General features: G+C 49.7%; 12 protein-coding genes across 12 annotated transcripts; 3 read left to right on the forward strand and 9 right to left on the reverse strand.

Annotated features, from left to right (window-relative positions):
* Positions 1-958: 958 nt before the first annotated feature.
* On the reverse strand, positions 959-1183 carry COCCADRAFT_96229 (uncharacterized protein; the record flags this gene model as incomplete). Its single annotated transcript, XM_007714135.1, has 1 exon — positions 959-1183. A coding segment is annotated over one exon (225 nt), but the record flags the coding sequence as incomplete, so codon positions are not given.
* An 87-nt stretch (positions 1184-1270) lies between these two features.
* COCCADRAFT_5072 (glycoside hydrolase family 10 protein) lies at positions 1271-2319 on the forward strand (the record flags this gene model as incomplete). Its single annotated transcript, XM_007714121.1, has 2 exons — positions 1271-1884; positions 1938-2319. The coding sequence occupies 2 exons, from the start codon at positions 1271-1273 to the stop codon at positions 2317-2319; spliced, it is 996 nt and encodes a 331-aa protein (XP_007712311.1).
* Positions 2320-2507: 188 nt separating this feature from the next.
* On the reverse strand, positions 2508-4893 carry COCCADRAFT_96220 (uncharacterized protein; the record flags this gene model as incomplete). The annotated part of the gene is made up of 4 exons (XM_007714136.1): positions 2508-3689; positions 3743-4466; positions 4526-4685; positions 4728-4893. 4 exons carry the CDS (start codon positions 4891-4893, stop codon positions 2508-2510), a joined length of 2232 nt encoding a protein of 743 aa, XP_007712326.1.
* A 636-nt stretch (positions 4894-5529) lies between these two features.
* On the forward strand, positions 5530-6096 carry COCCADRAFT_96236 (uncharacterized protein; the record flags this gene model as incomplete). The annotated part of the gene is made up of 1 exon (XM_007714137.1): positions 5530-6096. One exon carries the CDS (start codon positions 5530-5532, stop codon positions 6094-6096), a length of 567 nt encoding a protein of 188 aa, XP_007712327.1.
* Positions 6097-7744: 1648 nt separating this feature from the next.
* COCCADRAFT_96346 (uncharacterized protein) lies at positions 7745-9337 on the reverse strand (the record flags this gene model as incomplete). The annotated part of the gene is made up of 2 exons (XM_007714138.1): positions 7745-8632; positions 8672-9337. The coding sequence occupies 2 exons, from the start codon at positions 9335-9337 to the stop codon at positions 7745-7747; spliced, it is 1554 nt and encodes a 517-aa protein (XP_007712328.1).
* A 1303-nt stretch (positions 9338-10640) lies between these two features.
* On the forward strand, positions 10641-10841 carry COCCADRAFT_96264 (uncharacterized protein; the record flags this gene model as incomplete). The annotated part of the gene is made up of 1 exon (XM_007714139.1): positions 10641-10841. The coding sequence occupies one exon, from the start codon at positions 10641-10643 to the stop codon at positions 10839-10841; it is 201 nt and encodes a 66-aa protein (XP_007712329.1).
* Positions 10842-12418: 1577 nt separating this feature from the next.
* On the reverse strand, positions 12419-12835 carry COCCADRAFT_96317 (uncharacterized protein; the record flags this gene model as incomplete). The annotated part of the gene is made up of 1 exon (XM_007714140.1): positions 12419-12835. The coding sequence occupies one exon, from the start codon at positions 12833-12835 to the stop codon at positions 12419-12421; it is 417 nt and encodes a 138-aa protein (XP_007712330.1).
* Positions 12836-13056: 221 nt separating this feature from the next.
* On the reverse strand, positions 13057-13422 carry COCCADRAFT_96269 (uncharacterized protein; the record flags this gene model as incomplete). The annotated part of the gene is made up of 1 exon (XM_007714141.1): positions 13057-13422. One exon carries the CDS (start codon positions 13420-13422, stop codon positions 13057-13059), a length of 366 nt encoding a protein of 121 aa, XP_007712331.1.
* A 378-nt stretch (positions 13423-13800) lies between these two features.
* COCCADRAFT_96234 (uncharacterized protein) lies at positions 13801-14452 on the reverse strand (the record flags this gene model as incomplete). The annotated part of the gene is made up of 2 exons (XM_007714142.1): positions 13801-14213; positions 14272-14452. Coding segments are annotated over 2 exons (594 nt in total), but the record flags the coding sequence as incomplete, so codon positions are not given.
* A 1349-nt stretch (positions 14453-15801) lies between these two features.
* On the reverse strand, positions 15802-16050 carry COCCADRAFT_96263 (uncharacterized protein; the record flags this gene model as incomplete). Its single annotated transcript, XM_007714143.1, has 1 exon — positions 15802-16050. One exon carries the CDS (start codon positions 16048-16050, stop codon positions 15802-15804), a length of 249 nt encoding a protein of 82 aa, XP_007712333.1.
* Positions 16051-16970: 920 nt separating this feature from the next.
* COCCADRAFT_36804 (uncharacterized protein) lies at positions 16971-17690 on the reverse strand (the record flags this gene model as incomplete). The annotated part of the gene is made up of 1 exon (XM_007714144.1): positions 16971-17690. One exon carries the CDS (start codon positions 17688-17690, stop codon positions 16971-16973), a length of 720 nt encoding a protein of 239 aa, XP_007712334.1.
* A 270-nt stretch (positions 17691-17960) lies between these two features.
* On the reverse strand, positions 17961-19263 carry COCCADRAFT_96239 (uncharacterized protein; the record flags this gene model as incomplete). Its single annotated transcript, XM_007714145.1, has 3 exons — positions 17961-18019; positions 18073-18927; positions 18978-19263. The coding sequence occupies 3 exons, from the start codon at positions 19261-19263 to the stop codon at positions 17961-17963; spliced, it is 1200 nt and encodes a 399-aa protein (XP_007712335.1).
* Between the last annotated feature and the right edge of the window lie 80 nt (positions 19264-19343).

The following is a 19343-nucleotide window of genomic DNA, read 5'->3' on the forward strand; positions in this document are numbered from 1 at the left end:
CCTCCGTAGACATCAGTCCTTAGATCTGACTTGCGCAGCACCACACAAGCAGCAGTTATTCCTTGGGCTCCAATCTGGTCACACCACCAAACAAATCCAACGGGCTAATATCGCAGCGCAGTGCAGTAAGCGGTGTTGGCGTGAGCATTGTAGCTCGCCTTGAAAGTTGGTCCGGCATAACAATCTTCCACAGTAAAGAACGCACACTGTTTCTCCTTATTGGTGTGTCAATTAACGTCCACATCCATTAAGCCTGGATATTCGGCTAGCCAAGTGGAGTCTTGGAAAGCTTGTGGAAGACAATAAGCGCAGGTACCTTGGCTGCATATGCAGTTTCCCCAGACAGATGCACTCCACAATTCCTTCTGTTCCGGAGAAATCATCCTCGCAAATCCTAACGGCTTTACTACCCCTACCAAGTGGTCTTATGCCAAGTCGATCGACGAGTACGGACCATCGCTACGGAATATTCTCCACGAATCGTCCATCCCCGCATGCCACCACGTAGCCAAACCAACGAAGAACAGAAATGGACCCGTAGAACCAGCACTGGTACCGGACATATCCCGTATTGCGGTGAATCATTATCAGAGCTCCGTGGATCCAGTCATTGTTGTGCTGCACTAATTACTCGCGCGCAGAGTAAAGCGGTCTACGTACCGAGCTATGGTTTTGCGTGTGCTTACTTGCGTACTGAACACAGCCCCTGTTGATATATTAATATCGGAAATTTATTCAGCACAATGATGTCGCGTTTCGAGAATTAGGTGGAACAAGCATAGGCCGGCTGTTGTTGTTTCGCCATGAACTCCCTACTCGCATTTAGCCGCTTTTTCCCCGTGCAGAAAACGCCAAGTACCTCAAGCAGCACAAGAACCGACCACCGAAGCTTGGAATAAATTAACCCGAAACGCCTGGTCCCCACTTTTTTACTCTATACGGTAAGACTACGAATCATTCAGGCCATGACCGACATGAACGACGCATTGCAGGTGCGATTGCAGGCGATGTTTGATTGCGTTAACGCCCTATTTTCGGGGGTTCTCCACAACGTGGTGGGTATGCGGCTTCTAGACGACGCCTGCCGTTGTTTGAGGCGAATTACATTGTTTAGACGAAATGCGTGCGCCGAATAGTCTAGGGCACTCTGGGGGGACGATGGATTGGTATAAGTAGAGCTGGGCCCATGGGCATATCTTCGTATCCATCACATTCATTCATTTCAGCTTCTCCATTCTACCAAACAATCAAACCAATCCTTTTAGCAACCATGAAGTTTTCTCTCATCACCATCCTTTCCGCCAGCGCTTTGGTCGCTGCCTCTCCCTTTGCTGAGCCAGAGGCTTTCCTTGAGGAGCGCCAGGCTGCGCAGAGCCTCGATGCCGCCATGAAGGCCAAGGGCAGGAAGTACTTCGGTACCGCCACTGACCCAGGCCGATTCAACCAGGGCAAGAACGCTGCCATCATCAAGGCCAACTTTGGTCAAATCACCCCCGAGAACTCCATGAAGTGGGATGCTACCGAGTCTACCCGTGGCAAATTCACCTTCGGTACTGCCGACCAGACCGCTAAGTTCGCCAAGGACAACGGCAAGCTCATCCGTGGACACACCACCATCTGGCACTCCCAGCTTCCTTCATGGGTTTCTTCCATCAAGGACAAGGCCACCTTGACCACTGTCATGCAGAACCACATCTCCTCCGTCATGGGCCACTTCAAGGGCCAGATCTACGCCTGGGACGTCATCAACGAGATGTTCGAGGAGAACGGTAACTTCCGTGCCAGCGTCTTCTACAACGTCCTCGGTGAGGACTTTGTCCGCATCGCCTTCGAGGCTGCCAAGAAGGCTGACCCCACTGCTAAGCGTTACATCAACGACTACAAGTAAGCATTGATCTATGATTACCAAGTTTTTCGATATACTGACTGCAATATAGCCTTGACACTGCCAACTACGCAAAGACCCAGGCCATGGCCAAGAACGTCAAGAAGTGGATCGCCGCCGGTATCCCCATCGACGGTATCGGTTCGCAGACTCACCTTACCGCCGGCCAGGGTGCCGCTACCATCGACGCCATGAAGCTCCTCTGCAGCGTTGCTTCCGAGTGCGCCATGACCGAGGTCGACATCCAGAACGCCCAGCAGGCTGACTGGACCAACGTCACCAAGGCCTGCCTTAACCAGAAGAACTGCGTTGGTATCACCGTCTGGGGTGTCAGGGACTCCGACTCCTGGAGGCCCCAGGGCAACCCTCTCCTCTTCGACAACAGCTACAACCCCAAGCAGGCTTACACCACTGTCCTCAACGCTCTCAAGTAAACTGTTTGCGATGCTGGGCATCCTGGGAACCAGGAAGACTATGTCTTTTCTTGCTCCCTTACCTATCCTTCTTTTCGACATATTATTGTAAATACTTTGATTGGTGGTGGAGATATTGTAAATATTTGATTGAAAGGAATGAAGAAGTTGATCTTTCCCCTATAATTGTGTGCTTCTTGATCTCTCTACTAGTCTATTTTGGTGCTCCTACCTGTGACTTCGCTTTCGTGCTTTGCAATTTTCGTCGCTTTGATGATACTGATACCGGCTTCAGCACTGGCTCCTACATCGACCTGCTTAGTCCAAAATATATCGGCTGCATTGATCCTCACACTCTTCCTTCTTTCGCGCTCGGCTACATCCAGATGGGATACCTTGGTGGCCTTTGCTTCCAGCTCATCGAGATGTCGCTTTCTCTCGGCATACTGCTCGGCTCTTTCTCTGCGTATCTGCTCGGATCCGATTCGTGAGAGTGCGAATCGGACCGCTGCTCTGAAAGCCATGAAGATGTGCTCTGATATGAGGATTGTGAGTGGAAGACTGGCCCACGTGCTCAAGCCAAAATACGGGCCAAGAAATTGCTCGGTGCCGAAGAGATGAACAATAGCGGCACTACTGACACTTCCCAGCCATGTCAGGGATTCCAGACTGGCAACCCAAGGCCCAATGCCATCGCTTCGAATTGGAGTGGGTCTTTGGTGCTCCACGCAGATTTTGAGAAAATCGGACCGAAGCTCGAACCAGTTGTTGATAAAGAATCCAATGGGTACTAGTGGCCATACGGGGCTGAACAATGCAAGATAACCGAATTGGATCACCATCTCCGCAATGTCCTCCTGGACATTGTACGAGGGGCGAAGCGCTTGCCTTCTTGTGCGCCGAAGAAAGCCAGCTTCAATGGGGTCTTCCGGTGCCAGTTGTGCGCCCACGTTTCCTTGATTCTGAGCTCGAGAAGCTTGTCGATCGCGCCACCATTGCTTGACCTGCTCCTTTAGCCAAGGCAATGCTAACTCTTCAACCGCACCGGAGACTTGACCAGTTACGGTCAATGCAATGACCTCGTTGCGTAGTCTGTCGGGATCGGCATGGAATTTGGTCTTCCCTTTGTTCTGGGAGCCCAGCACCGCATCCAACATGCTCTGTAACACCGGCAAAACTTTGTTACCAAAGGGCACATATACGAATGCGGTGAGGAGTATGGGCAAGTAGTTAGTAATGGAGTTGAGCACAAAGACCTTTTGAGTGAGGGACATCTCGTGATGATCCTCGGTGCGATGATTTTCGTAGTCTGTCAGAACGGTAGCGATGTCTTCCAAAAAGCTGGTGACATATGGCAAAAAAACTGCGAGAAGAATAGTCGGAAGGTATTCCTGTTTTTTGTTAGACTATTCATTGCGATGCGACAACCAGAGACTATACTTACCAGATAAAACTTGTGCGGTCCGTCGTATGCCTCGCCAATGAACGTTTCAAGAAAGAATACGCAAGTGATGAGAGCTCCAAGAATTACGGTGCTGATAATAACAAAAGGAACGACAAGCAGTTGTCGGAGGATTCGTTTCCATCGGGGAAAAATGCGCTGCACTCTTCCAGCTGAATCAATGATCTCTTTTTCGTAACGAAACTGTGGACGATCCACCTTCAGGCTACCCACACCCCGCACATTCCAGCGGATAGCAAGATCTGCTTGCTTGATCTTCCAGTACTCCAAGAATACTGTGCACCAAACGCCAATCAACAAGGCGAAGCATAGCGAATATTGTGGAAGGAATGCCCATGCGAAGAGTCCAGCAGCGCATGGGAAGGCAAGGGAACGGAAATATGTCTGAATGAAAGCAAAGTAAAAAGCGACTTTCGAACCCCAAAGATTACGAATTTGGTCGAGGTCGGAAAGATCTAAGAAGACTCGTGTGCTGAGATGAGCCAGAAGCGCCCGATTTGCACGAGGGTTGTGTAACGGGAAGATTGAGGTGACGTTTTCCCACGGTGGAAAGCCCGGAGTGATGCCTGCACCTCCAAACTCTTTACGCCAGTTGACTAGGTGATATACAGAGAGGACATCTTCAGCTTCAAAAGCTGCTGAAACGATTGACTTGGCGGTGCCACCGGGATGGTTTTTGGTGATGCCATATAGCCAATCCTTGACTCTTGGGGGATATGTTAGGTGACAAAGACTTGAGAAGAGCTACGAGCATTGAAAGCATACCTTGACTTGTATACAGTGTTGCCAAGCAAATCCCTCGGTACTTGGACAAAGACTAACAAAGATTCATCGTAGCCAGCACGCACTTCAGTGTTCAGTCCAGCCGACTCGAGATCGTGCAGCAGCTGTTGGCATTCTTTGATGGCAACATCATCGTCTGGTGCTTGTCAGTAAGAGCCATGAGTGGAGTGGTTCGTGGACATACCAACGTCGCTAAAGTCATACGCGATGACGTACTTGTCGTTGTATGTTATGTTGGCTAGGTCGGTATCATCGCCAAAACCTGTATCGGATCGACTCAGAGGCTTGATCTGCATGGCCAGAGAAGCTAGAGACGGTGGAAAGAACAGGTCACGCGCGGGAACTGTCATTGACAGGGTCTGTATGTGTGGCTGAAGATTTTATAAGTATGCCACGACGTTGCCATTCAGCTGACCGTGGCTGGAGCCTGGCTGAGCTATAAGCTGTAAATGTGGCCGGATTGGTGCGCGCAGGTGGGCCCCGTCGCCCCTTGATGCCAAAGTTAGATCTGGGGCTGCCGCGTCATCCGTAGCTGGGGGAGGGCAGGCCCAACCAATATAGCCACCATGTCTGGCGATACAAGTCGACGGAAAACCTTCCCTCAGAACAGTAACCATTTCACAGAGTCGAAATGAAATAACATTGAGGCGCGGATCAAAAAGCAGTCGAGGTATTCTGGGATAGGTTAGCGCGTAGTCACGTGTGGACGTTTCGGGTCTAGCGTCTCTGGTGCCAACTTACACGCGGCTCATTCGACGCGACCGCGCATCAACAACCCCCTTTGTCCATACACTCGTGCCTCGCACGACATTGTGCACATCAACAAAAAAAAAGGGGGGATAACGTAATTTGATTCATTGTCTAGCAATCGAATATCAAAAGCACTCAGCTTGCTTCCCGTATTAACCGAGCTGATCACAGGAATCCATTTCATATCCCAAAGCTCATGAATACGTTTCAGACGAGCGGACAGTTCACCAGTCGATATGCCTTCTGAAATCTCAGTATCCGCAGATACACCAATGCCAAAAGCGTACGGTTTCCTCCCAAAAGGAAACCGGTACAAAACGCTGCATTGCCGCAAGCTCACCCATAAAGCAGCCCGTCCTCTATATATCGTGTTGGAAAACAAGAAACAGATTGGACTACGTGCACCCTTGGCAATCTTAGACAAAGTACACAAGCAGGCCAAACAAACACTCTCGACGCGTCGTGCTGCAACTAACAAGCGCGATGCTACTGACATTGCCAAAGCAAGTGCTGAAGTGGAAAAACAGTTCCCACAAATGCCCCAAGATGAACGCGAGACTGTGCTTAAACATGGGTTCAAGAAGCACTCTGGTAGAGTGGGCAGGACAAATTCGATACCATTATCGCGGAAGGTATTACTTGCTGTGATTGCACACGTTCGCCATAGACATACCGCATACGACGCCTTGCTTGATCAGGGAATCGATCGAGAGGATGCCAGAAAATCGACGAGAAAAGATATCGAGCGTCTTCTGCAGAAGTGGGGATACTTACAAGGTACGCTTTGGAAGGTCCGTCGATGATCATCGCACTGATTATGGCAAAAGATCTTACTTGGTATTTCCGCATAAAGAGCAGACGTCTGACTTGACAACGCTGCTTTCATGAATGGGTCGTAAGTCAGGAATTTCTTGAACTTTTTCTCGATTCCTGTCATCTCCTGCGCTTTTCCTTTATCAGACTGGGTAGCGCGAACCTTCACGATGATGTTCTTGTACACAATCCAATGTTTTCAGTTCAATCAAATCACCGGCAGATAATTTGGTTTCCCACTGTCGTCTCACAATCAGTGCTTCGTACCCAATACCTCCCCCGCTGCAATTATGTCTATTACAAATACCCCAGTGCTTCAAACGACACCTGAAATCTGATCCATACCCAGGCATGGAAACAGAGTGTATCCCGCTTCTCCACCCACACTGTTTCGAAGAGCCTCATCACCTCTACAACCCAGCGCCTATGTACACGAGGCATGAGGCGGCCTTCTACGCCGCTCTACTGACACGACACGCACCCCCATCAAACCCAGCAACAACTCCCCGCCAATGGATCCACAATCACCAATCACCACATCTACAACACAACCACGCCGACATTCTCACCCCAGCACAACTCAGGCAAACCCCACCCACCACGTGCAAACACCGTTTCAAATACCCCCCAAATCTTTCCTAACCTGAGAAACAAGATCATTCCAAAAGAAAAAAAAGAAAATGCGCCGAAAGATTGCCTTAACGCGCGGCCATTAATTCCACATACCTCTTACCCTTCGACACACTACCCGTTTACACTTGTCCTCCACGCGCCGCGTTTCAGCCCGTTCCCGCCCAGCGGGCGGAGCGGAAACGCCAAGACACATTTTTTTTCTCTTCAACTTACCCTTGCCAGGCTTATCTATGGCTGGAATGTAAACGCCATGTCTACTATTTACAACCCAGGAAAAGATATGCGTTGCGCTCGCTCGGAGGGGGCAGTGCTTATGTTCCTTGCACCTAGTTGTGCAGGGTTGTGACAAGGAGGAGGGGGTTATATTTTGGCGTGTGGCAGTGCTTGCTTTCGTTATGCGGGTAGGTAACTGGTACAATGCGATGGGTGGTTGTATAGTGGGGAGAGTGTATGCGTGGTAAACGGGGCTATGCAGAGTGACAATAGTGGGAATCGAGCAGTGCGAGTATGGGAATTTGTGACGGGCGAGTGTCTGTGCAGGCGGAGTGTTGGGACGATGGAGTCCGCGTTGCAGGGAATGCCTCGGAAACTGTCACGTTGGGATGGAGGTTGTGACACTGCGTGGGGGGGATGTATGCGGCTCTCGAGCACATGTGACAAGTGCTATATACGTATCGGTAATCATTCGAGAAGGTTTTTTGAGATTGGAGTTTGCCAAGTCGTGATGCAACACTGACATGCATTCATGAAACATGTTAGGGAAAACACCAAGACAAAAAAGATATTCGTCTTCTGTATTTGAAAGGAGATAAAGAATTTGCATTGAATTGAGAGGGGTATGTGCGAAGTGCTATTTACAAAAAAAGAATGAATCATAATATGTCAGATAGATGGAAGCGAATGGTAAGTAGAAGCGAACGGCGATCATAAACCCACCAGGAGGATGGTTGAAATCTCAGATGACCTGTTGCGTATTTCAACGTTGATTCACTGATAGGATGACAGTCAGTTAGACCAAAACCAACCACTCTTCTTCTTGCCATGGCTATCCCCTGTTTCCAACGAGTCTGACTGACCGCTTCGTAGTGCTTTCCAAGGATCTCGTGAGGGGTCGTTAGTCTCTTGGCCGCGCTCAGTATGTACCGTTTCTGTACTTTCCTCGCGGCCGTCTGCAAAACGTTTCTTGAGCAAGACTTTGGTGGTTATAGTGCCGTTGGGCGCAACAGTGCGCTCGGTAGTTGTGAGTGTCGACAAGATGGAAGACTTGGCCTCGCTCTGCTCATTTTGCCCAGCCAGAGGTGGGACGGCTGTATGTGCGGACACAGCATCAAGACGCTCGTAGGCGTCCATTTCAGTTGCGGGGTCTTGCATTTCCTTGGCATAATCTTCATATCGTGCGGCTTCTCTGTCAGAACGATTTGCTGGGTCTTGTTGGGACGCAGTGTGCAGGAAAAACTGGGTGCGCTTAGGTGTAGGCGGGTCATCGTGCTGGTCTTCATGATCGTGACTGTATTCGTAGCTCGGTTCAGCTTGCGCAGCAAGCCGTGGACAAGTGAGCTTCTCACTCCGCTCCATCATCTCTTCTAGTTGTCGGTGAGTGATGGGGATCTTGGGCCGAGACGACCAAGCGTCGGTATACATGCTGCTTGGATGTGTATTCTCGTTGTCTTGCTCCATGGTCTGCGCTGACTGTCGCTGCGACATCGAGATCTCTTCGGCCCGCAGAAGATCTTCATAGGCAGCGCGCCACGGTATACCTGCTCTGTTCAAGGTAGGATTCTGCTCTAGCGCACAAGGCGAGTATGCGTCCATGTCAGACGGTGATGCATTTGGCACTGGGGGCCATTGCCATGACTTTGACCATGACCATAGACGGGGTTGTTTACCGTCAGACTGAGTCTGGGTGTAATTGTCGAATCTTACTACATGGACGGCCGAGTCTTCCCAAGCCTTGTCTTCGAAGTCTTGGGCCAGTCGCGTCGCTTCCGCTTGCATCCGCAGCAGCCTGTCCAGAGCTACAGAGCTGTTGGCGTCTTGATCCTCTGATGTGTCCCGACCGTTTTGACCCTCATGGTCGAATGGTCGAGGGAAACCCCAGTCCCAAGACCATCCCCACTCCTGACCCTTTTTGTTGGCGACTCTCTCGACGAGCTCGGTCTCATTGCGACGCGGGAGCTGTGTTTGATTCTCTTGATTAGGGGCACGCAAGATGTCGCGGCGTATGTCATCAGCTCTGCGGTCCAACCTCATGAGCTCCTCACTGTTGCGAAGGACAGCTTGCACATCGCCCACTCTGAACAACTCCCTCCCCTCGTTCCGCAGTTCGGCAATCTCCACTTCGATGTTGTGAAGCTTGTCGCATTGACGCTGGTTGGCCTTGCCAAACAGACACAACTCACGTGCCTGATGCGCATTGTTGTAGTTGGCGAGAGTGGCAGGGAGGGTGAAGACGGTGTTCAGAAGGGAGGAGACCTGGGAGTCTGCGAACCGGCGGAAGGCGATGAACGGGTTATCCTCGGGGCGCAGGTGGTGGCGCCCCTCATTTTGAGTGTTGCGGTCGTTATTATTGTTGTTGTTACTGCTTGTATCGTCTCTCATGGTGGGGGGGATCAAGGCAACGATCACTGGTGATGGCGGGGAAACACGGGGTACCGCTCATGGCTGCTGGACTGGACTGGGCTAGGCAGGCGTGGAGATAACAGCCTCGGAGTTAAGGCACGCGTCTAGCTTCCCGCCCTCTCAACCCACTCCCGCCCTCTGCCCTCCTCTCCACCCTCTCGCCTTGAAACGCGCCGTGTTCGACATGGAGCCTTGCATCTTCCGTCCCCGGCGCACGCCACTGACATAGTCCTCTGCAGCTGTTTCTCGTTCCGTTTACTCTGTGGCTGCTTTTTCCTTGGCACATATCCGGTTTACTATTGTTATCCGCAAGCCGCCGCTGCATCATCCTAGCCGGCAGTTAGGAGTCTAGCTAAGGTGCATTACCTTCGTCTCATATCGCCTGGACGTATACAGTCGGCCTTGTTTGCGACATCAAAGCCCTGGACAAGACGCTCGAGTACGTCAGGTTGACCGGCCGCAGTGCCCAGAGTTGTGCGCTTTAGGCCGTTTAGTGCTGGGCGTGCGACATCGTTTTCTCGACGCTCGTGACGCCCACCTATCTATGTATCTTAAAGTGTATGCATATTGGCTATCATATACAGCCCTATCCTGGCCCTCCCACCCCTTGTGATCTACACAAAAGTCTCGGCAATCTCGACTTAGCCTCAACTCCACCAACACGAGCAAGAGGACGGATCGATACCATTACAATCTCGGTTAAACTAACACGTAAGGTATTGTCCGCAGCAAAGTTCCTGGGCAAAAGCTCAGGCTGGTGATCGACTACGATCTACGCTCTTGTCCGCTTACCGCCTACCAGCTTAGACTCAGGGCCAAGAAGCCAAGTCCCTGCCGCCCAAACGCAACTGACGGCGGAACTCATCAATCCGTCCACTTTGGGTTGCATTGTGTGCATTGCTCCATGATTTGCATGGGCAGCATATTGATCTTCATATTTGAACACTGCGTAGTGGCACTGGCTGTATCGTTTCGGGTTGGCCTGGGAATACCATCCCGGCCTTGTAGGGTCTTGGATCGCATTCCGGTGCATGGCTGTGCGACAGCCATTCGGTCCCTGTAGCCTCTAACCAGTAGACCAGCGGTCCCGTTTCGGGTCCCGTTGATACGTCACATCTAGGACTGATGTGAAGATATAAAGGTTAACCACGCCGCCCTGATTTACACCATCACAGCACCAGCACAACAAACTCTCTTCTCAGCTCTCAATAGTACAAACACTCAACTCCAAACCCCATTCTCCAACTACCCAACTACCCGTCCTACTCCTCAAACCATCAACATGCGTTTCTCAATCGTAGTCGCCACCTTCTTCGCCAGTGTCGCTCTCGCAATGCCAGACCCTCTCCCACAAGGCTACACCGGCCCCTGCGCACGGGATAACTGTGGTGTCAACGGATTGAACTGTGGACGTCGCCTTTGTGTGGGATGGCCCAACACCGACCCTGCTCTGAGGAAGGGCTGCACATGCACCACTGCCTAAGCGCTACACAATCTGCATTTGTAAGTTCACAACCCTTGTTATCTTCCACAGACCTATTCAATGCTAACACCTCCTAATAGTCAAGTTTTGTTAGCGGTTTTTTTAAAACGACGATCTCCAGCATATACCCATGTAAAAGGGGGGAGGCATAGTGGGGGGTGATGTAAATAGGGCTGTCATGAATTAGCAATATGTGAAATGAAAAAAAAACAATGAAGCGAACGAACAACGCTCCAACCCTGGTTCTCGGTGACACAAGTTTCAAACATTTTGCGTGTTATACTTGCTTCTTTTTTGTAAACAATTTGATATCACCAGACTACCATTAGTGGAGCCCCCGAAAAAACACCCCATCAAATCATGCCTCAGCTTTGTTTTCGGTATACTGGAAATCGGGCGCGCAGCGGCGGAAGAACATTTTTCTTGCTCTCTCTGCTCTCTTGGCTCCCGCACTAGAAAATGCATGTGTCTGAATTTGCCGTCAAATAGTGACATTTCGGTAACCCACCCCCCCCCCCCAAAACGATCCGACACTAGCTTTTTTTGTTTACCGTGCAGTGCCGTGTCCAGCAACTTTCCATCCACTCGGGTGTTTTGGAACCCGCGCGGTACATACTAGCCACCCGGCAATTTTTAATCTACAGTAGCCTTTCTTTCGCCACTCTTATGAAGATCTTTTTCACTTGCCGTGCTGCAAAAGGGCGCTAGCAGCCCGTTCTTGTGTTGCTTGTATCCTTCACCGGCCGGTGTGTTCTCTGCCGAAGGTTTATCCTAGATATTAGCGCATTTGGACTCCCCGAGCTTATTTGCACCTGTGTGAGACGGTCGCGGGTAGTCGTGAGAAACATAAGAATGAGGCTTAAACCGGCATGTTTTCCAACGGAGGTGGAAGGCTTGAAATGGAAAGATATGTACTTGGCTGGGTAATGTGGTCCGGGATCACTCGGGCCGGCGCGGATCCGGGGGTAGTCACATTGGTCTCAACCCCCCACAGTAAGTATATGGATAGTACCTTGTACTTATCTAGGCTTACTTGAGGGGGGGGCGACTCTTCTTTTTCATCTAACATCCTGGCTACTGACGCTTACTGCTGTCGACAAGGTTTCTTGACAAATACTTGGTTAGCTTGTTTGCACAGTGCGCATATACTAAGGTCGCCATGTAGATAATGCAATCGTACTACTTTACCGGATCACGTTACTACGTTTTATCGTAAGCGTAGAGGTAGATATGAAAATTCCTCGTGGTACAATATCTAGGCGCGATAATATACTACTTTACCATTAAGGTTTATGCCATGATGCAAGATCCGTATGTTGGTTTCGTAAAGTGCTCTTTATGCCATCGGGTAAATGGACTCGTTGAAAACTGGATTATCCACATACTCCTTTGGCAAGCAAGTTGCATTAAAAAAAACATTGATTAACTACCTTGATCTTATGATAAGACACACACCCTAGCCGGCTCAATCTTGACAATACCACCAACTTTATAACTACACCGATAACCTTGAACCATTCTACACCCCGGCCCCTAGTAAAACCTCACCATCCCGGCAACCAGAGCCAAGACACGTGCTACTTATCAAGCAAATAGGAAGGTTTATGATCATAGACCTTCTCCCACTGTGCAACCTCCTTCTCCAACAACCGTCGTACACTCTCCAATTCACCCACGAATTCCGCAAACCACTCGCTCGGCTTTCTCCCGGCTTTGCAAAACTGGCTTAGTACTCTATCAACATTTTCGTGATCAGAAGCCAAGGCCCAGCCGTACTCTCGGTCTAGATTGTCATATCGGACCTGCAGTCCTTTTGCTGTCGCTAGTGGGTATCTGTCTAAGTAGAGAGTAATATCTCTATTATCGAGTGGGATGATATTCAGGAAGTCGAGGCTGTAGGTGTGGAGGTCGAGCGCTACGGTTAGGAAGTCTTTGAAGTCGGAAGCTGGGATGGTTTTGAGAAGGGAGGGGTGTGGCGGTTTGTGGAAGCTCATAGTGTGGGTTGTTGAATAAATGTCTGGCGAGCTTTGTAAGTTAACATGGGCTTGGCGGTTATGAAAAGCACAGGGGCTGCGATGTAGAGTCTGGAGATTTATTATTTATAGGTGTTTAGATTGGTGAACTATGTTTAGGATTTGTTTGCTCAGTAAACACAAAGTGGCGTTTGCACCGCAATCAGAGACAGATTTCGATTGCTGTATCTGAATCTACGCCTTCAATCGTATGGCGTAGAAAGATCCGGTTCTGTCAACAAAACCTGCAAACAAATCAAAATAGTGCGAACAGTCTGCACCGGCGACCACTCTTCCCCCAGTTCTGCCATCTGCACAACCCCCTCGTCAGAAACATTAGGATGCGAGATTGGAGTCGTAAAATTAAGTCGAAAGGGTTTTGCGGGGTAATTCTCTGGAAAAGCGATGGCGAACGCGAACTTTTCTTGTTCAAATGGAGTGTCTGGGGGACCCATAATGTATCCTACCCATTCTAGCGGGTTGCCCGTCTCAGCTGGACCTGCGGAGAATATGTCTGTGGGGTTGTGTTGGAGGATCGTGAGTTCTCGGGCAATGCGCTTGAGATTCATGGCTAGTTGGACGGCGCCTTTACGTAGCGGAAGTGGAGGTTAGGGAAGGATCTAGTGAGTTGAAGGGGTACTCACACGTCATTCTTTATCATGAAAATTAGCCTAGCTTGCGATTCGCTATTCCAATGTAACAAGCCAGCCAATCGTTTGCTGAGGTACTATGTGAGGTGTTTTATTCACAATACATTCCATTCTTATTCTCTTTTGTTCTAGGGCTTTGACGAACGAAATTATTGCATGCACATGAGGACTTGTCGCATATATTCCTCTGCGTATTCCAAGAATCTATTATCTATACATGTCCAAACATACATGTTCTATGTATTTTAAATATCCAATCCATGTTTTCCGGATAAACTCAAAAGCTTCGCCCACCTATTAAAATTCGCACGTCCACTCAACCGGCGGCGGCAAAATCGCAGTATTCGGAATGTTACTGCTCTCTCTAAACTCAACAATCTTCCTCTCCCCCTCCACTTCCTTGACTACTGCAAACGCCGCATTGGTGAAGTAGACATCGCGCTGTATGCGCGTCTGGAATCCACCAGCCCACCCAATCATGTACACGAAGCCGCCCTTATCACCATTAGCGTTAGGGATGCCGAGAGTGTTGATGAAGCCGTGCTTGAAGGGCGCGAAAGCGACGCCTAGGGTTGCGTTGAATGTGTTGTAAAGCCTTCGTGAGCCTTCAAAGTCGTAGTGTGTGTCGTTGAATGTAAATCTGATGTCTTTTGAGAAAGAGGTTGCGTGACCCTCGGGCCAGTTTTTGTTTGCTGGGAACGGGTAAAAACCTAGAATGAGGGTCTTAGAAATGGTGGTTCTGTGGTCTTAATCGGAGAGTTTCTCTACCGTTTACGGCGCATTCTAGCCAGCTGCCAAGTTGCACGCTGGCATTCGCTTTTGGCGAGTCTACCAAGGTACAGGGATCGATGCCCGTTTCACTGAGTATTTGTGGGGAGTTTTTGTCCAACACTTCTTGGGGAGATAATTCAAAGGCTTTACTAGATGCAAGTAGACTTGCTACTGTGGCTTATGGGATGTTAATGATGGTCGGCAGTGGAGTTGACATCATCCTTACCACCAATTGAGAGAAAACGCATGGTTCGGGCAACAATTAATGTAGCGACACAGGAGAAGATGGGTGAATACTACCTGATTAATTCAGGCTTGAGGGAATACTTATAAGTAAATGGGCGCCTTATTGCTTGCAATCAAGGCAGACGAGGCTGACGGGGCTGACGAGCTGAACATCGGTTGGGGCCAGCATTAGTACCAGAAAGGCATGTAGCCGTGGCGGGGACAGGTACAAGGTGTATAAGTCCCCGATTAAATGGCCAATCACGATGCGATATTAGCCACGGAGGAATCAACGCATGTACGGTGATGTTATCAATTGGGTGCATGGTTCTCCGTTATGAACGTTCAGCGGCAGTCATCTGTGGGGCCGTTGGGGCGCAGCCGCATCGCAGCCGCATCAACTCTTTCAACGTGCCTGGCTTTCACTCGAAGTTACTTGTGCAAATAGAGCCCTCTTCCCTATGGTCGTTTCCTTCCTCGCGAAATTTTATTCCCGAATATACAATGCTTTTGCTTAACACAAGAAAATTTCTATTGTCGATGGCTTTCGCAGTATACAAGTACTAGAACTCGCAAGGCTGAGGCGCAGTGTCAATGTGCGTAGGCAGCCAAAAGACATCTCGACTGCCTGTTGCCCTTGGTATCTCGTTTACTTAGGTCGCTTGGGCGGTGATGCAGGTAGCCTGTGAAGTTTTGACAGATTTCCTGTGACCGAGCTTCTGATCATTGGACGATAGCCCAAATCGTATGATGTTCGGAGGGTGCAGTTGGGATTTGGCGAAGATGCGCATCCTTGAAGACACAACAGCAAGATATGGACTTGCAAAGCAGGTTGAAGATCCATACACGTTATAGGCAGTTGGTTTTAATAACCAAAGACGATATCATTAGAAGGCAGAGATGTTGTATTGTCCAAGACGAGATGTTGTCTCTACCATCGATACAGTACATGCGGTATCTCTTCTCCCCTTGCACCCCCATATGTAGAGATGCATCGATAAAAAAGATATTAAACCCGGGTAGAATATAACGTTAAAAAATGAGGGTAAAGAAGGTGAAGAAGAGAAAAGAGTAATTCCAACCACACACTTCCACATCCGCACCACTCCCAATGACGAAAGATGAACCAACTTGAGAATGCCGAGAAACTCTAACATGATACCCCCCTTTTCTGCTACCTTGTCGAATTTGAAAAAGGAAGCTGGAATATCATGTCCGCATCCTCGAAGCCACCGCAAAAGCCCCCACTGATCACCTGTACCTGTCCCTTCTTGTATTCGTCGACGAACATGCGTCCACATTTTAATGGATGGGGGCCACGGGAACTGGAACCGCAGGAACAGGGATTGGCGCGGGGTTGATAGCAGGCACAATGATGCTCTCAACGGGAACGGCGACGCTCTGGATAGGCAGGGCAATGCTCTCAACCGGGACGGTGATGACTGGGTGAGGAGGCTGGGGAACATTGGGCGGTTTCACTTTCTTATCGGCACCAGCAAGAGCGGTGCTGGTGAGGGCGGCGAGAGCCAGGGTGATGGCGATGGGCTGCATTTTTGTCTTGAGGGGTGTGTGGTGGGTTGGTTTTTCTGATGGGCGAAAATGTTAGAGTGTTGTGAAGGTGATTGCAAGGCAATTGTTGCTAGCTGAAGAAGATCTGATGATGTTTTAAGGGGATCTCTTGTTGCTTGAAGACAATGTGTTGAGAGCTTCGTTGTAGGAATGCTCTCGGGAAGTGAGGCAAAGAGCGCTCTGGGGTATTGAGAGTTGAAAACGTACTGATGGGGTTGCTTTTGAGCTGCTGGACTGTAGAGGAGGCGATTGATAGTGATTGCTGATGAGAATGAAACCTGGAAGGTAGAAGAAGAAGTATTTATCCTCCTTCTTTAGCACTATGGTGCCGGCGCGAATTCGAAAGTGCGGTGCTGTGATGGGCAGAGTTGGTTCGGAGAATGCATTGTGGAGAGCCCGATTGCGGTCATGCGAATGAGGTTGGGTAGATGTATGGATATGACCCTGCAATTAGGACACAAATGGTTCATGATACGGCACGCGATGGCAAGGTAGAAGCCGTGCGTTGTGAACGGGTGAGTTGTGATGAAGTTTGGTAGATCATGAGCCATCATGAAGTCATGTTGAGTGAAAATCACCGTCTCTCTTCAGAATGCTTTCCATTTCGGTATTGCATTGGCCCTCAAAGCGTACACAGGAAGATGTCCTTCGACCTTGTATCTCTTCCGGTAATCCCAACACACATAACAATCACCTCATGTTTAATCACTTGTCAACCATACCATAGGTTTCGGCTTCGATTCGCTCCTGGTTTTAGGTCCAGATTAAGAATAGCCTCTTGTTCGTTGGCCAAGACTAAATAGTGGGAGACCCTATTACAGTTCAATCCTAGACTGCATTAAATCCAGGGTTCAAGCCAAATACACTCCCTTCGATCCAATAGTGCCAGCCTAGCTTTGAACTCAATTCCATATGTCTCCTTGTATATAATCGTTAAATCGAACCAGTGGACGTGCACGCACGGATATGGACTTGACGAAAAGTCCATTGTACAAATTCGCAAGGCGCTGGTGCCGACATAGTGACGACTTGAGAGTCACGGTTTCGTTGCAGGCAGGGTCTAAGAATTTCATCAGAGCTATAGCGTAGCATTGGGCTTTATTTCCCATTTGAAAGAATTCAATACACCGACACCAGGGTTTTGTAATGCTGGAGGAGGTGATAGTGGCAGAAGCCACGCGAACCGTCGGAGCCATGCGGAGGCTAGCACCAGCGTGGGTGTCATAAATTGAGAATTGGCGAATAGCGTCTCTGGGAGCACGCACAGTGGCGCGGCTACAAGAGGTTTCCAGCATCAGATCGCTCTTCATCGACAGCTCATCCTCCCGGAGGACGCTATGACCCCGCTCACTGCTGGTAACCCACTCCGGATATCGGCTACAAGGAGCATGAATTGACCGGCAAGGCCGAGTGGACAACATACTGCTCACTTGTCTATAAGCTGGGAATGTAATACTGGATGTTGGAGTCCACAAAGCAGTATAGTGGATCAAAAGTAATTGGTGATTATCCTCAGCGCGTCGTGCTAAGAAACAATGCTTATCATTCGATGCATCAACGAAGATGGTATGGATATAGACTGAGGATTCGCAAAAAAAATGCCGAATGTCGTCAAGAGACATCCACTTGCCAGTCAGTTCGTAGTATTATAGCACAACATTGGGTATATATTCAATTTAATTCTGGGCACAACAGTGGTATTAGCATCGAAAGATAGGATCCAGTAGCGGAGATGAGCTTACCCTTTGGCTGTAGAGCCCCTTTCCTCCACACTTTCCTTTGAAGCGAGTGGCTTGACCCCTCTTCGCTACACGGCATTACCACACCTATTTTGGGTGTAAGGCATGTTTGGTACTTGATCGCATACATGTATGCAGAAACTAGAAAATCATCTACGAGAGAAGGTCGGCAACATTCATAGGCATCTCATCAATCTGAGTCGAGTAGTACACTGTCATAATTAGCTGGCAGTCCTTGGAACGAATTTGCTTTTGGAAAACTTACACTCAATGTCACGGAGGATGCGGACGTCATCCTGAGTAACGAAATTGATGGCCACACCCTTACGTCCAAATCGGCCGCTTCGACCAATCCTGTGAATGTAGTTTTCACGGTTTGACGGAAGGTCATAGTTGATCACGAGCGACACCTGTTGCACGTCGATACCACGAGCCCAAACATCGGTGGAAATGAGCACGCGGGAGTTGGCCTGACGGAAGTCTTGCATAATGCTGTCTCGTTCCCTTTGTGGCATATCTCCGTGCATCGAGGAAACAGTAAAATTGGCCTCGCGCATCTTGTCGGTGAGCCAGTCGACCTTGCGGCGTGTGTTGCAGAAGATGACCGCTTGTGTGATGGTGAGTGTGTCGTAGAGATCGCAGAGTGTATCAAACTTCCACTCTTCCTTTTCGATGGCGATGAAGTATTGCTTGAGACCTTCTAGTGTCAATTCGTCACGCTTGACTAGAATGCGCACGGGGTCGGTCATGAACTTGGTCGTCATCTCAAGCACATCGTATGGAAGGGTGGCGGAAACAACCACGACCTGAGTCGCAGGGGGGAGGTAGCGGTAGACGTCGTAGATTTGCTCACGGAAACCACGGTTAAGAAGCTCGTCGGCTTCATCAAGGACAAGCATCTTGATGTTGCGCGTGCGGAGGTTGCGGCGGCGAATCATATCGGCAACACGTCCAGGTGTTCCAGAGACTACGTGCTGACCATAGTCGAGCTTGCGAATATCCTCGCCAACGTTGGTGCCTCCGATACAGGCGTGGCATTGCACATTCATGTAGTCGCCGAGACCCATGATGACCTGCTGAATCTGGGTCGCCAACTCGCGCGTGGGTGACAGTACAAGTGCTGCGGTTTATCAGTATGCGCTTCTTCAGCGAAGGCGTATGCGATCCTACCTTGCGTCTCTCTGACAGCCGTGTCGATAACCTGGAGGATGGAAATGGAAAAGGTTGCTGTCTTTCCCGTTCCTGACTGGGCTTGGGCGATGGTGTCGCGTCCCTTGCAGACCTGCACAATAGCACGCGACTGCACAGCTGAAGGCGACTCGTATCCGTAGGCGTAGATGCCGCGCAGCAGGTTCTCTTTTAGGTGCATGGCCTCGAAGGTCGGCGCAACCGTGACCTCCTTGGAGGTGGAGAACTCCATCTTGTCGTCGGCATTTCGGTCGATTCCGTCTGCCATGTTGGCTTGAATATGGTGGGATGTATGTGGTGGGGTTGAGGTTATTGGAGACTTTTGTTCGCAATCGCAACAAAGTTTGG

Source organism: Bipolaris zeicola, assembly GCF_000523435.1.
Source record: "Bipolaris zeicola 26-R-13 unplaced genomic scaffold scaffold_75, whole genome shotgun sequence".
NCBI lineage: Eukaryota > Fungi > Ascomycota > Dothideomycetes > Pleosporales > Pleosporaceae > Bipolaris > Bipolaris zeicola.